General features: G+C 40.4%; 1 protein-coding gene across 4 annotated transcripts in view; it reads left to right on the forward strand.

The window, feature by feature from the left end:
* Window positions 1-380: 380 nt before the first annotated feature.
* EXOC4 (exocyst complex component 4) overlaps window positions 381-16,998 on the forward strand; it is a gene marked incomplete at its 5' end in the record, with an annotated part of 817,732 nt that continues 801,114 nt past the window's right edge. For all 4 annotated transcript variants that reach the window (XM_082846389.1, XM_082846390.1, XM_082846392.1 and 1 more), the window contains one exon: window positions 381-466. In XM_082846389.1, coding sequence (XP_082702515.1) covers window positions 381-466 — 86 coding nt within the window. The remainder of the gene's footprint in view (window positions 467-16,998) is intronic.

A 16,998-nucleotide genomic window follows, 5' to 3' on the forward strand; every position in this document is an offset into this window, starting at 1 on the left:
ACCCCACATACGCACTTTGGCAGTGTCAGATAAATTTGATTTAAAAAGTAATAAAATTCTAAAAACAAGGAAACTGGGAAAAAACCCACGATCAGAATAAATATAAATGAAGACATTAAGAGATTTCATCAAGTCGCAACTAGATCAGTTTTTCTGCGCGCCCAGGAAACGCGGAAGAAAACTACAGTACCCAGAATGCTTAGAGCGCGCGTCGGCCCTCGAAACTTGCTGCTTCAGTCCCGCCTCCTTCCTTTACCGATTGGGTTATCCAGTTCCGTGACTCTGGACTTCTCTTCTTCCATTGGTGCACTCTCCAGAGGTCAATTACAGAGTTTACCCTCTGTTCCTTCTGGCTCAGCCGCTCTCCACCTTGTACCAAGATGGCGGCAGAAGGAGCTGGTGGGAAATACAGAAGCACAGTCAGCAAAAGCAAAGACCCCTCGGGGCTGCTCATCTCTGTGATCAGGTGAGGGAGGCAGGGTCAGGGGACGGGGGCAGCGGTTCGACCTCCGCTTTGGAAGGGAGAAGGGTTAGCTGGGTTCTACCCTGCTGACCCCTCCCTTCCCTCCTTGCCTCCCCTCAGCCCCTCCCAAGGGCCCCCACAGTTCTGCCTTTTTCTCTGGGGTTGGGCTAGAGGGAGGAGCCCGGCCTCGCAGTGTTTTCCTAATTTAGGGCCAGAGCTTCGCATTAGGGTCCCGGGGCCCTACAAGCACACTGTTTGGGACTTGGTAGAGAAAGCCAGGTGTGTTCACTTATTCATACATTTACTGATTGATTGCTTTCAGCACTGCTCATTGTGGAAGGCATCTTGTTCCCTGGGCTTCTGGGTGTCAGGCCCTGAAGTCCGGAGACTCCTGTCACGAGTTGCAGACTGTGTTCTCACACGTTGGACACCTCCAACCACCTGTGAATGGCCACAGCCTCAAATACGAGAGCCTGTAGTGAGCTGGTAGCAGGGCTGTGGGTTTGAAAGCACACATCCGTGTTTGATTTTTGTTCTGCCTTCCTATCCCGATCTAGTCTTTAAAAAACAAAACAAATTTCACGTTATCCTCTATGCATATCATTTCCCCAGACTATATATGGTGGGAGTAGGAGTGGTCGACCTTTTAGAGGCTCTTTTTTCTTTAAGTGAAATAAATTATAAGGGTGGAGAACCCTTTCAAACCCATTTCAATAAAATGAAAATAAAAAGAACGGAGGATGCATATCTCTTGTTAGTAAATTGTTCTGACTCTGAAGTTGCTGCTTTGTCTGTCTGTTCAATTTGTATTCTTTGTGTTACCCGTCTTGCAACATTGTATTCATGATTACCTCCTCTTATCCTTAACCTCTACTTCAAATTCTCTCTCAAAGACTGTAGCTTTCCTGGTTGCTTTGGCAACAAGCCTCAAAAAGGAAAACCATTTTAGGCTCATGTTTATAAAATCTGAGCATCCCTGAAGATGTATCTGGTACGTGCCAGTTCTCTTCCGTGTTTCCTTGGACCTGTCATTTTGTCACAAAATAAATTACTTGCTAGTGATAGAGTCCACTGTCCTTTGAAAAGTTTGAATAGTTTGGCTTTATCTTTTTCTATCAACGAGCAGTTGTTTTTCCTTTTTGAATAGTGAATGTTAAAAATTCTCCTTCAATTCCGTTCTGATACGTAACAGGTGTCATTTCTGTACTACATTATGTATTAGCATAACACTATATTTTCATATTCATCCTATTAGCAATAAACAGCATTTATTGTTACAAGCATCTTTTAAATGGAAAAAAGACAATAGGTGGATAAGGGTTTGACCAGAGGACAGGGTAGGAGTATATATGGGGAATAACCAAATCTCATCACTATTTGCAGCCATGGTACCAAATAGTTAAGTGATTAATTTGTTAGAGGGATAGTCCACTTTAAAGCATTTAAAAGTCAAAATGATTTAAAGAAGTATAGTGTAATTGTAATGGAAGTGTTACATTTGGTGGATGGGTTATTTAAGTGCCTTGAGACTCATAAATGAAATTCTTAACCATTTATAAAATGCTGAATAAAAATATTTCAGGAGGGTCAGCTGTTTCAAAGGGTGGACTATGGGGTTTTGCAGAAGAGGTTCTGTTGTGATTCCGTGCTTTGATGAGGGGATGCATGGTGTTTGGGACTGCGTCTTTTGGAGGCTGCTGCTAACCACAGCTTTTGGTTTTAAGTTTTGCCCCGGCCCTTTAAAATGGAACTAATTGGGTGAACAGAGTCCTAATTACCTGCTGATGTATTATTTGGACACACAAGGTACCCACACAGCATTTTCCTACTTTTCTGTTGATTCACCCCCACCCCAACCTTTTGTTTGGTGTGAAGTTGGGGCAGGCAACCCTTCTAAATAGGAAACAAGCAAGATGGCATTTTGGAGATGTTATTTTATTTTTGTGAGGTCTTGTCAGGTTTTTAATTGGGAAATGTGTCTACCACTTACTGTTAGGTGATTTACTTCCCAATTACATGTGACTCTCTTCTCTTTATGAGTTGGCCTTTAATAGCTGGTTTAATTTGGAAGACAAACTTGGGCTGTGACTTGAGGAGACCTCATTGAAACCTCGGAGCGGAGCTTTTGTGGACAGACTCTGCTCACAGATGTCAAGGAGGTTTGAAGGCAGTTAAAGGCTCACATTGTCATCAACTTTTATGTCTTCACAGAAGTTGGAGTTTCAAAAACTTGGTAAATCCTTTATGGTAGACACCTGTTAAATCCCCTTCCTCCTCAGAGTATTTTGGTCAGCCCTGTATTTAATTCAAAGTAAACTTTGATGAAGGAGTCCACGTTTTGATCAGAACTTTGAACAAACAGCTTTGAGGTCCATGCCACAGACTGTGGCAGGAAGGGAGTGTGGTCACTGTTCAGAGCAGAGTCCTCGGAGTTGTTAGGGGGTTAGTGTTGATGGAGAGGAGCACTAACTCCTCTCCATCTGAGCCTGTCTCATGATGGTTTTTAGGATTTCCAGCTCTCTTTGTACCCTGGGGAGTCTTGACTCTAGTGATGCAGTACTGTTTGAAAATTACTGTTGGTATATCTGGAAACTAAACACGTATAAACTTTCTGGAAGCCCTGGGGCATCTGGAAGCATATATGGATGTAAGGGGCAAAAGAATTCCCATTTTTCTGGCTAAACGCACAGAATTGATACCTTGGGAACCCATGTCTAAGTTTCTAACCTCGTGTAATTTTTAGCATTGAAATTTCTTAAAGGCTTTGAGGTATATAGTTTTAATTTGGGGTGATAACGATCAGGTTTTTTCCAAGCCATTTCTTACAGATAAATGTCAGAGTCTTCAGTGGGAGGTTCGGTATAGGTAGTAGAGCCTTACCGTATTATCCATGTAAAGTGACCTTGGACTCATTACTTAAAAACCCCTGTGTCTTAGTTTGTCATTTGTAAAACGGGATAATCATACAATGTGCTCTGGGTTTTCAAAAAATTAAATAAGAGTATGTAAAAGTGCCTCACAGTTTGGCACAGAGAAGGCACCCAAATGTTCATTTCCTCCTTTCCAGGAGCCCCAGCTTCTCTGGTTAGAAAGTTGATTTGAGTAAGTTTGCCAGATAGCAACCAGGATATAATTTTCCGTCAGAAATATCCTTGCTATGTTGACTAGAATGTTTGATGCCAGTTGACAGAATGTTCTCTTTGTAACTAAGAAACCTTGTATAGCTGACTTAAGATGGTAATTCTTTGATAATTTGAGACTCAGCTAAAGAAGCTAGATTTAAATATATCTATGCTTATGTGTGTATAAGAAACATGTAAAATATGAACAGACATAAAATGTAAAACATTTATTAAAGATAAAAAGACTATAAACAAACAAACCGAAGGGACCATGGTCTCTTTGCCTAGATAACCCTCGTTGCCATTAAAAAATTATATATGTGATTTTCTAAAATTATATGCATAATTTTTAAAAATTAGTTACATATTTAGAAAATTCAGATATTTCAAGAGGTACAAAATAAAAAGTAGACTTTCCCCCCTGTTCGTCTCCCTCCTGAAACATACCCCTTTTAAGTGTCCTGAGGGAAATATAAGACTGTATTTAAGTATGTGTGAATGTATAATCTTTAAACAAAATAATATATATTCTTTAATGTATTAATATCTAATATTGTTTATGAGTTTATATGCACTTAAGGAATATTCATAAAAATGATATATTCTATGTGCTTTAAACAAATGGGATCATACTATGTGCACTTTTGAACCTTTGTTCATTTGTTTTTCTTTATCTTGGAGATCTTTTCTAGCAGCACACATTGATCTTATTCATTGTTTTTAGTGTCTAGGTAGTATTCTGTCACATGGATACACCATAGTCTATTTAATTGGTGGCCCATACCCCCCCACTTTTTAACACATACTTTTGGTTTTATTTTTTGTTCTGTTAAAAATATGTTGCAATGAGCATTCTTGTACACTGGGCAGTATATCCATGGTGTAAGTCCATGGCAGTGGCAAGAGAATAGCTGATTTAGAGTATATGTGCATTTTGTGTTTTGACAGAGCCAAAATGTCCTCCAGAAAGACGGTAATTGACATCCCCACAAGTGGTGTATTAGAGTACCTGTTTTCCCGTGCTCTTGCCAGAAACCGAGTATTTTTGATGATTGTCTCTGTTAACTCTCCTCTACTGCATGATTAAGAGGGAAGTGTTTACCCCACTGTCATTTAGACAGTGTTGTTGCATGTATGTGGATATATGTGATTTGAAAATATTTTTTCCTGGTCTGTGGCTTTTCTTCTTATTCTCTAGGCAGAGAATTCGTCTTGTCCAGAGCAGAAGTTTTTAATCTTAGTAAAATCCAGCTTATCACTTGTTTCTTTCACGGATGGTGTGTAGCTAAAAAGTCATTGCTGTACCCGAGGTCATCTCAATTTTCTCCTATGCTAACTTCTAGGTGTTTGATATTTAGGTCTCATACTCATTTTGAATTAATTTTTGTGAAGGCTGTAGGATCTCTGTCTAGATTGATTTTTATTTTGGTGACTGTCCAGTTGTTCTCACACCATTTGTTGAAAAGATTATCTTTTCTCCATTGTTGGATATATGTGAGATCTTCACCAACATTCTATGCTTTTTGTTCTTTTTCTATGCACACTTGTCATTGTAACTTTTCCCATTTTCCTTTATAAAAATCGTATCACATAGACTTGTTAAAAAAATGTCATCGGAGAGAAACATTGTCCAAAAATCCTGTTTCCCAAAATACTGTTTTTGTTTTTAAGGTTTTTGTGTGGATCCTGTCCAGGTACCTACAGGGCGTAACGGTTGTAATTATAACAAAGTTAACACTATTTTTAGCGTAACAAAAGAATATAAATATCTTTGTATGAATATTTTTAAAGTGGTAGAAAGTTACAGAGAAGGAAATATAAGTTACTCATATTCACCCAGAATTAACCGTCGTTAATAACTTTGCTTTCAGCTTTTAAAAATCATTGCATTATTATAAAAATAGTACATACTCATTATAAAGTATTCAAACAATGGAAATGCAGAAAAATGTGAAGATGAAAGTAAAAAATATTTTTCCAAACTTTATCCTCCATAAGTTACCATCATTGATATTAGGTGAGCCTAATTTTAGATCTCTCTCTGTGTGTGTCTCTCTCTCTGTATGAGGTGTTGGATGGATAGATAGAAATATTTTAAAAGATAAATATGGGATCTTACTCTGTGTGCTAAACTTAACACGATAACTTAATGTCTCCGTTTTTAAGGTATACATACATATAGTAAAGTGCACACATATTAAGTATATGGCTTAATGAATTTTTGCCTGTGTAACCAGTACTCGTGTCAAGATAGAGAACACTTCCAGCATCCCTGTCAATTTTTTTCCAGTTCAGTTTTTTTGTAAGGATATCCTGTGGTTCCAACACCATTTGTTTAAAAGACTTCTTTTTTCACTGAATTTCTTTGGCACCTCTGTCAAAATCAGGTGGCCAGTGTGGAGCTATCAATATTTCTTGACTCTCTAGTGTGTTCCATTCGTCTGTTTATCTTAATGACAGTTCTACACAGTCTTGATTACTGCTTTTATAAGTCTTGGAGACAGATAGTGTAAGCTTTCCAACTCTGTTCTACTTTTTCAAAGTTTTTTTTGGCCATTCTAGGTCCTTTGCATTTCCATATCAGTTTTAGAATTAGCTAATCAATTTCTAGAATAAAACCCGCTGGGATGTTGGTTGGGATTGCATTGAATGTCCTGATTAATATGGGATAATTGACGTCTTAACAATATGAGTTTTCTGATCCATGAACAGGGTATCTCTCTCCACTTAACTCCTCTTAGCAATTTTTTTGTAGATTTCAATGTGTAAGTCCACGTATTGTTTGTCAGATTTACCTTTAAGTAGTTTAAGACACTTCAAGTTGTCCCACAGCTCACTGAACGCTGATGTTCTCCCCCCGCCCCCTTTGATTTTTTTGGTTTTTTTTTTTGGTGAGTTTTTATTTTTTGGTATAGTTTCTGTTGCTGTGTGTTAAAGTTCACTAATCTTTTCTGCAATTCCTAATCTGCTGTTAATTCCATGTAATGTAATTTTTATTAGATTGTGGTTTTGCTCTCTAACAAGTTTGATTTGGGTATTTAAAAAAATATCTTCAGTCTTTCCTATAGCTTCTTGAACATGGAATACAGGTGTTATAACTGTTTAAATGTTCTTTGCTAATTTTATCATCTGTTGTCATTTTGGGGTTAGTTTTGGTTGATTAATTCCCCCTCCCCCACCCCCCGCCCCCCGCCCCCGTGTGCCTTGCCACTTTTTGGATGCTAGATTTTGTGAATTTTACCTTGTTGGGTACTGATATTGGATATCTTTGTTTTCCTATAAATATTCTTGAGCATTGTTCTGGGATGTGGCTGTTACTTGGAAACAGTGTGGCCCTTTAAGGTCCTGTTTTAAATTTTGCTAATTGGGAGCAGAGCAACATTAGTTTAGGGCCATTTTGTCTCAGTACTATGGCAAAATCCTTCTGAGTACTCCACCCAGTGCTCTGTGAGTGATGAGATTTTTCACTCGGGCTGTGTGTGATTTCAGATAATTGTTCTCGCAGTGCTTTCAGGTGGTTCTTTTTGTGGCCTTGAGTAGTTTTCTACCACGCATGCTCAGGGGAAGACTCCAGGGAGCTCCTCCACAGATTGCCAGGGTGCTTTGGGTAGCTCTCTCCTCTCCGGGACTCTGCTCTGCAAATTCGAACAGCTTTCATGTCCAAGGTTTTGAAACCCGTTCTGTTTGTTGTTTCAGATGGGAGGGTAAATCTATTTCCTGTTATTTAATCCGTTCCAGCAGTAGAAGTCTATCAGTGCTTCATATTTTAAAAAATATCTCAGGATATTAATCGTCATGGGTCAAATTTTGGGTTGCCTATGCTCAGAGAGGAAGAATAAGGTAACCAGATGTGCTAAATGAAGTTGTGGCGCGAAGGTGAGCTAGGTATCTCAGCGCTGATGGTCTTTCTGATTTTGCAGTATTTTACAGAGTATTTAATGAAACAGTTCATTTCGTATAGTACTTTTTCAGGAACTTTTCCTCCAGAACTCTTAGAAATGCCTAGGAACTAGTTTGCATCTGTTTATGTACTTATTTTAAAAAATGTAGTTCTTTTTATTTAATACCTGTGATGGTATTGTTTATTGAGGTCTAGTGTGGCTGGTAAATGGGTTTTCTTTGGGTGACATAGTACTTAGACTCTTTCTGTTGGTGGTGGTTTTGTTTTTGTTTGCATTGGGACGCTTGCAACCTGTGCTGGCCTTTTGCAGTTTGCAGTGGTGAGCTCTGCTTCCCTATTGTCTTTGTTTGTTTGTTTTTTGTGGTACGCGGGCCTCTTACTGCCGTGGCCTCTCCCGTTGCGGAGCACAGGCTCCGGACGTGCAGGCTCAGCGGCCATGGCTCACGGGCCCAGCCGCTCCGCGGCATGTGGGATCCTCCCGGACCGGGCACGAACCCGTGTCCCCTGCATCGGCAGGCTGACTCTCAACCACTGCGCCACCAGGGAAGCCACCTATTGTCTTTATTTATTTATTTATGGCTGTGTTGGGTCTTCATTGCTGTGCACGGGCTTCTCATTGCGGTGGCTTCTGTTGTTGCGGAGCACGGGCTGTAGGCGCGCGGGCTTCAGTAGCTGTGGCTCCAAGGCTCTAGGGCACAGGCTCAGTAGTTGTGGTGCACGGGCTTAGTTGCTCTGCGGCATGTGGGATCTTCCTGGACCAGGGCTCAAACCCGTCTCCTGCATTGGCAGGCGGCTTCTTTTTTTTTTTTTTTTTTGGGCAGGCGGATTCTTAACCACTGCGCCACCAGGGAAGCCCTACCCTATTGTCTTATACTCTGCTGCTCCATACGTTTTTGTTAACTGCTTTCAAGCTATGAAATGAGTTATGACCTTGGTCTTTATGGTAGCCAGTCCTTTGTGGTTTTCACCTTGAAAAACACTGACACTCACCATTTAACAGGAAGTTATAAGGGAAAATTCTCGTGTATCATTTGATATTGTAAGAAAAATAAGTATTTCAAGATCCTTAGAAACTTTTCTGACTTTCATTTATTCTTTTAAACATAGACTTTTGTATAGAGCCTTTGCAAAAAATACCGTGGCATGTAATTCAGGTGTTTTTCTGTTGGCAACTTGGTGCCTTTTTGTGCTGAATATTACGGGAGACATTATTTTGTACTCAAAATGTCAGTTGAGAGCTTGTTAGAAATGCGGACTCTTAGGCGCCACCTGAACCACCTAACCTGAATCTGCTGTTTAACAAGAGCCTCAGGTGAGTCTAATAAATGTTAGTTTGAATAGCCCTTAGGACATAATTTGGGAAAATACAAGAAACCAAGTAGCATTGTTAGCTTGTTTTTAGCTGAGATAATGGTATGGCCATTTTTCTTTTTAAAAAGTACTCTTCTTGGGCTTCCCTGGTGGCGCGGTGGTTGAGTCCGCCTGCCGATGCAGCGGACACGGGTTTGTGCCCTGGTCCGGGAAGATTCTACATGCCGCCGAGTGGCTGGGCCCGTGAGCCATGGCCGCTGAGCCTGCGCGTCCAGAGCCTGTGCTCTGCAATGGGAGAGGCCACAACTGTGAGAGGCCCGCGTACCGCATTAAAAAAAAAAAAAAAAAAAGTACTCTTCTTAACAGATAAATACTGAAATACATACCAGTAAACATGATATCACTTCTGGGATTTGCTGCAAAATAAGAAGATTGGAGTCAGTGAGAGTATAGATGAAACAAGATGGGAATGTGTTGATAATTGTTGAAGGTGGGTTTATTCAATGAGTCTCTTAATTTTTGTGTTTGAAAATTTCCATAAAAATTTCACATGTGTATGTATGTTTATAATATATGTATATGCTGGGGAGAGGGAAGGTGGTGGGAATGACAAGGTTCTGTAGGTTAATAAATTGCAGAAATGCTGCATAATATATTCCTCTTCTATCCACCCCGCTCCTACCCAGACAACCTCCCGCCCAGAGGTACCTTGTACATTAACATATTAAAGTCTCCTGAAAATGACTGTTGTTAGGAAACCTTCAATTTGTGTAACCCAGAATTTCCAAAATAGCCTATTACCACATAATGTCTATTAATATCTTATAAAACACTGTTTCTGAGGAACTCACTAGAAACTTCTCATTAGGGAATAGCATACATGTTTAAAATGGTCGAATGCTGTAATGCGTTGTAGTAACAAACATTCCCCAGGAGGTGAAAAATGAGATGACTGAAAACGGTGCTTTAAGGACATGGGGCTTAAAATGGGAGTGAAAGAGAGGTAGGGTTTGGTTCGGTAAGGGTGGGGGAGATTTTAAGTTGACTTTGTCAACCCTAGACTGTTGTATGCTTTTGGTAGAGGTGATTTTACTTAATTTTGGTAATGGCCTTCTCTGTTGGCTACAAGATTTATACTTTTGGTCCCCACAAGTGTTTTATATAACCGAGTTAATTGAAATATAGAAAAACTGCATGTGTCAGGTGTAGTAATTGGCCCTAAGCACTGTCTGAAGGAAGATGCCAGTGAAATTTTCAATCGACTTTAAAGCAGAAATTGTTTACTGTCACTTGATATTAAGTGAATCTCTTTGTAGTGAATTAGGGGATGTTGTTTTTATGCATCAGAAAACTTTTTCAGAGGGACTTGTCATTATGAATCACTATCAATTGGGATGGGATTCGCTATCAATTGGGATGGGATTATCTTGTATTTTGTGGGATCTAATAAGACATAATTCAGAAACAAGCAATTGCAATGTCTAATTGAATATAATAAAATCTGATTTAAAAGTGTAATGTAGATTTGGTTATGCTTTGAGTGAAGCCATATCTTATGTGATTATATAGTGATACACATCTCATATATTTAATGTGTAATTTTTTTTTTTTTACAAAACTCAGAATTATGAGTTTTTATAGTTCATTGGAAGCCTTTGTAGACTATTCTTCTTCTACAAAGGGGTCTGCTTCATTTAATAGGCTTTGAAGACCACTCTCAACTTGTTTGGTTAGGGTTCATAGTCGTAGTAAACTCTTTTCCTCCTTTTCAGTTTGTAATTTCACACTACTCAGAACTGTATTTAGTGTCCCTCCTGACATAATAGGTATATTGTTACTGTCAGGTACTTCTTAGGATGGCTGTTACATATTTTCGAAGAAAAGAAAATCTGACTCACACTGAAATAACGGCTAAGCGGATCTAATAGTGTAATCTAATATCTTCTAGTTAAAAGCAGTTTGGAAAAGAAAATAGAATTCACGTTTTCAAGAATCATGTCAGCTCTAGACTCTTTTTTTCTTGTGTTGGGATCAATAACAAAAAAATACTATGTTCTAGAAAGATCAGTAAGTTAATTGTTCATTTTCGTCCTACTTGGAGTGAGGTTCAGAAACTAGTTAACCCTTGAATATTTGTTGAGAGTTTAAAAATACTCAGTTTGGGCCTTATGATAATATGTTAGAATATGTTGTAAAGATGACTCCTTCTGCTTTTTCCATTATGCAATTTAAAAAATTCACAAGAATTGTCCGAAAAAGAGAGAAGGTGGTACTGATTGAGGGATTCAGGTGCTTGATGAGTAAAAAGTGCAGGGGCTCAGTGACATCTAGTTTATCTGCTAAGGGGCCCACTTTGAGTACTTCCCAGATTGGGGATCACTGAGGAGATTTGATTCTTACTGTAGATTTTGATCTATAGAGCTGTAGCTTCCTGGTAAGTGATTTCTGGATATGTGGAGCCTTACTTGTAATTAGTTTCTCTGAGTTGCTTGAAGTGATTTCCATTAATTGTTTAATCTTTATCATTCCTGGAGGAGAGGTCACTGGATGCTAACAAGGAATGCCCTTAGAAGACAATTAAGCATATTAACTGTTTTCAGAAAGCCTGACTTAATGCTGATTATTCTGCAGGTGTCACCAAAATTCAGGTGTATTATGTTAAATATTTCTTATAGCAGGTTAATTAGCTATCTGAGACTCTATGAGGCAGGTAACTCTTCTTGGGGAAGAATCTGTGTTGCTGAGGTTAAGGGGGGATTACTGGTAACAGCTGCCTTGAGATTTTACCCAACCAGAAGAACACCTCCTGTGTTTTATAGGGTGGTGTATTAGTCTGCTCAGGCTGCCATAACACAATACCATAGACTGGGTGACTTAAACAACAAATTTTCTCACAGTTCTGGAGGCTAGAAGTCTAAGATCACGGTCTTGTACCATCAGGGTTGGTGTCTGGTGAGGCCTCTCTTCTTGGCTGGTAGATGGCCATCTTCTCGTGTGTCCTCAGATGGCCCTTCCTCTGAGTGTGTGGGGAGGGAGAGGGCTCTCGTGTCTCTTCCTCTTTTTAGAAGGACACCAGTTCCATCGCATTAACGCCCTGCCTGTATGACCTCACTTAATTTTTTTTTTTTTTGCGGTACACGGGCCTCTCACTGTTGTGGCCTCTCCCGTTGCGGAGCACAGGCTCCGGATGCGCAGGCTCAGCGGCCATGGCTCACGGGCCCAGCCGCTCCGCAGCTCGTGGGATCTTCCCGGACCAGGGCACGAATCCGTGTCCCCTGCATCGGCAGGCGGACTCTCAACCACTGCGCCACCAGGGAAGCCCCTCACTTAATCTTTATTACCTCTCTTCTAGGCCCTGCCTCCAAATACAGTCACGTTGGGGATTAGGGATTCAACATATGAATTTTGTGGTGGTAGGTGGTGTGTGTCTCACAATTCAGTCCATAACATATGGTACTCTGGGCACTCTTACTTGTTGAAATACCCTAAAATGCTTCCAGAGTGACAGCCTGGCAATCTTGAGGCTCAGGCAAGAGCCCTGGTCAGGCTAATTTTTCACACTTGTTGTCAGTCTTACTACATGCTTTTCTGTCTTACAATGTTTAACAGTCCCCTATTAGCCCTCCAATACCGAATACTTGTACTGTGGACGCTCTTCAGAGAATTTCTGTCTGGTCAGCTTGAACTATCAAAAGGCTTGCTCAGAGGAGGAAGTTAATGAAACATGATTTGTTCCGTTTAGTCCTTTAAATTCCCTAAATTCTATTCTTAGATTAAAATCATTGGAAAGCTTAATACTTTGGGCTATATTCAGAGTCTTTGAAAATCTCTTAGGTCCGAGTTGTGTTTTAATGTTACGTTCTTGAAGGGACTTATAAGAAATGGCCGTGTAAAATTCATTACTTTGTTTTTAGAAGGTTGTTGAGGACATTGGTCACTATATTGTGTAATGTCTTGTTTCACTTTTATTTAAAAATTTTTTTTTTTATTTTGGGCTGTGTTGGGTCTTCGTTGCTGCACGCAGGCTTTCTCTAGTTGCTGCATGTGGGGGCTACTCTTCGTTGTGGTGTGTGGGCTTCTCACTGTGGTGGCTTCTTATTGTGGAGTGCAGGCTCTAGGCACACAGGCCTCAGTAGTTGTGGCACGAGGGCTTCAGTAGTTGTGGCTCTCAGGCTCTAGAGCGTAGGCTCAGTAGTTGTGGTGCACGGGCTTAGTTGCTCCGTGGCATGTGGGATCTTCCCGGACCAGGGCTTGAACCTGTGTCCCCTGCATTGGCAGGTGGATTCTTAACTGCTGTGCCACCAGGGAAGTCCATGTCTTCTTGTTTTAAGTGAAAGTTTTTTTTTTGTTTTTAGAATTTAGTATTAGTTTAAAGTTTGCTTGCTTAGAGCAACTGGAATCTGTCTTTTTGAGAATGGGAATTATATATAATTGGCTAGGGTTCTCTTTTTGCATCGGCTACTAGGAACCCCAAAGTGAAATTGGGGGCTCATTTCATACATGCTATATGACCTGTGTACCTGTGTTTTACACAGGTATGTGACCTGTGCTGTATGACCTGTGTACCTGTGTTTTACATTTATATGGCATTGTTGTCCTGCTTGTCTTCAACTAGTTCCTCTTTCTCATTTGTATTGTCCACATTCTTGTATATACAAACCATCTCAGATCTTTTTTGGAAAGAACTGGGATAGAATTGAAATGAAACTTGAAAGTAAATATTGTTACTCATTATTCGCCATTAACTGTTGGTTGAAAGCTGTTATTCTTTTCTTTGGTGCTAACTCCCAGGTGACTTCAGAGAACACTTTTAGAGTAGAAGCCCGCAAAGCTGTCCTGATGTGGCTCCCGGCTTCCTCTCTGACCTCGTCTCCTATCATTGTGATCCGTCCTCCCTTCTCTAAAGCCACATTGACTTCTTGACCATTCCTTTTTCCTTGAACAGGCCAGACATGTCCTACTTCAGGGCCTGTGTGTCTTCTCTTGTCTCTGGGATCAGTTTACCCGGGTAGTGCCAGCCGCACCCCTCCTGCTGTCTCCGGCTTTCTAGAAAGCTCTGTTCAAATGGCATCTTGATCTGAGAAACCATTCCTGGCCTTCTTGTGTAGAAGAGTCTCCCTTCCCCCTACCCTGCCTTCGTTTTTCCATAGCTGCTCCCTCACTCTCCCGGCCTCCATGTGTTGTATGCCTGCTTCCCCCACTAGACCAGGGTGTGAGCTTCATGAGGGAGGGATTGGTTTATATTCACAGCTGTGTCTCTAGCCACTTACAGCTATGCCTGCTAAGTTGTAGGTGTGTCATAACTATTTGTTCAATGACTAAATGGACGAAAGAGGGTCAATGTAGCTATTGCTTGTCCTTTCCTATAGATTTTTGAACTGACATTTATTTGTGTGAGATAGTCTAGTTGCAGTTGTTCCTTAAGGCAGGTGATTGCCCTCCATGACCTCTTCAGGTCCTGCATCTTGCTGCTGCTCATTATTTAGCTTTATCTAAGCTCTTAATGTACCAGGCACCATAAGAATATAGAGAAAAGGTCTGATCTCAGTTCATAAACATCCTCAGGAATTTTCCACTGGGGGAGGCTTTAGGGGACTTGGGCTAACAATGTTGTGATTCACAAATGATTGATTTTGTTCCTAATAACGTGTCAGCCCACGCATTGAGGGCATCTTATATCTTACAGAGCACATTCACACACTTCTCCAATCCTCACGATAACCTGGTGAGGCAGGTTCTCTTACCTTGTCTGTTTGACAAGGAAAGAAACAGGCCCAGACATGTTAAGTGACTTGCCCAAGGTCAAAGAGCTTGAAAGTTGCAGATGCCTCATGTTTGACATTATTTGGTCAGAAGCAAGACACTTCTGCTGTATTCCTAATGGTAGTATTCTAGATTTGTTTTTTTCATCGTATTCTGCCTTTGACTGGAGGTTATTGTTTCTCCTGAGTGATAGGTTACCTTTGGGTGACTAACCCTGTTTTCATAGGTGTGCTTTTTCTTTTATTTGATCTTGCTTTTGTCTTTTTTAAAGAGTAATATCGACTTTTGTGTACTTTCTCCTGTCTGGACTCCATTACTCTATTAAGTCCAAAGTGAAAGCAAAATTGTTCCATAGAAGGAGCCAGTTATCAGTGACTAGTTATTTTCCTTTCAAAACACTTGACCGGCTACACTGAAATACAGAAGCTGGTGTCAAAAAGGAAACTGACAAATTTCAGTTTAGACCTGCAGGTATTTCCCCTGGGTTTTTATGCTTGTTTATAGGGCTTTCTTGGAGCTGGTGGTTGTAAATTCACTAGAACCATTTAACGTAGGTGTTCCTACGAGGTGTTGTTAACAATAGCGTAGCATGGGTACCGTGGTCCTTTTAGTCCACTGGGTAAATAAATTCCTTCCTGGGATTAATTAGTCATGGTTAGTGATGTAATTCATCATGCAAATGCCAGAGCTGTGTTAGTGAAAAATTCTTAGTGATCCAGAGACGTCTGTGTCCAGCTTAACTGGAATCTGCGCTTTTATGTGCATCCATGAACTTGGCAATAGTTTGTAAAGCATAATGATTTTGAGATAGGAATGGAAAGCTCTAAAGAATGGTTCAGTAACTTGAAGGCATCTTGGGATGGCAGCTTCAAATAGTTTCTCCTCTGCTCCATGTCTTCTTTTAGCTCGTGCTTTTTAAACCTTCTTGTCCAGATTCAAGACTGTTACTACTGAAGAAGCTGCCAGGTGCTCTGTTGACATCTCTAGCTGTTCACTCCTCTCTTGACATGTGGGCTGTAGCTTGATTAGGCTGCAGTCCTGCAGCTCAGGAGCTGAAGGCGGGAAAGGAGGTTTCACAGCATGTATAGTGGAAAGGGCATGGGTTTTGGCGTCAAGTATACCTAGCTTTAATTTCATTTTTGATGTTAGCTGTGTGCAACTTTACCTCACTGTTCCTTTGAATCTTGATCTGTAAAAAGGTGATACTATCTCACCAGACCATTTTGAGAGTCACCTTAAATTATGTGTACAATATAACTCATGCATTGTTTGGTGTGTAATAGACATTCAGTAATTTATATCCTGTGCCTCACTTTTGACCTTCTTTTCCCAAAATGTGGGACACAGGAATGCATGTAAATTTGTGCATTTAGTTTTAAAATCTCCTAAGTAGAGAGTGAGTGAGAGCTAGATTGTCTGTCAAAGGGATCTTGGATCATTTTTGGACTCAACATTTACAAAAGAATACTGTGTTGTTTTAGGTTACATGATTAGAAATAGAGTGCCTATATTATGGGATATAAAACCTCTTCCTGTTTGGATGGTCACACCATATTAGAAGTATGTTGTGTCAGTTCTGAGTACCACATCTTGAGGCAGGATAGGGAACCTTTTAAGAACCAGACTCTCCAGGTCTGAGGCCTGGCTCTGTTACTTAAAAGTTCTGTGCTTCAAACGCACAACTCAGTCTTCATTTGTAAGAAGAGGGGGGATAATGGCACCTACTCCACAGGTGTTGTCTGGAATAAATTATTATATATAAACCACTTAGATTAATGTAGTAAGTCCTATGTGAGTGTTACCCATTTTCAAGGGAACTTCAGAAGAAAGTAACAAGGCTGGTGGGCTGCCATGTTGTGGAAGAAACAGATGAAGAAATTGGAGGTGCTGAAGGTGAGAAAAAAACTATTGAGAGTCCTTTACCATTTAAAGAGAGACTTTATGAAAGAGGGAATAGACTTATTTTATGTTGCTGAAAAGGGTGGAACTAGGATCAATGGGTAGAAATTACAAAGAGGCTGGTTTTGCTTTATGTTAATGAAAGACCTTGTAACAAGTAGAGCAGTTCAAAATTGTAGTGAATGGCTTTGTGGGCCAGTGAGGTTTCCCTTGCACAGAGGCTTAGAAGGCCGAGGAGAAGTTCCTGACCTGGCTGGCGGGGTGAGCTAGATGACAAACGTTCTCTTCTACCCTGCTCTCAGTTCAGGTCAAGTGACTTGCTTAAAGTAGGATAATCCTACACTGAATTTTGCTGCGTTTTGGTAGCATGTGTGGGAACTTTCTCCCTAGAGTCAGTCTGCTTTTATGGTCTATCATTCATTCATTGTGCAGATATTTATTGTGGGAGGCATTGTATTTCTGGTCTCACTTTGCAGAAAAGAAAACAGGTTGGAAATGAATCTTCGTTTATGGTCTACTATTGCTTGACACCATGCAGT

Source organism: Leucopleurus acutus (assembly GCF_964270905.1).
Source record: "Leucopleurus acutus genome assembly, chromosome: 9".
NCBI lineage: Eukaryota > Metazoa > Chordata > Mammalia > Artiodactyla > Delphinidae > Leucopleurus > Leucopleurus acutus.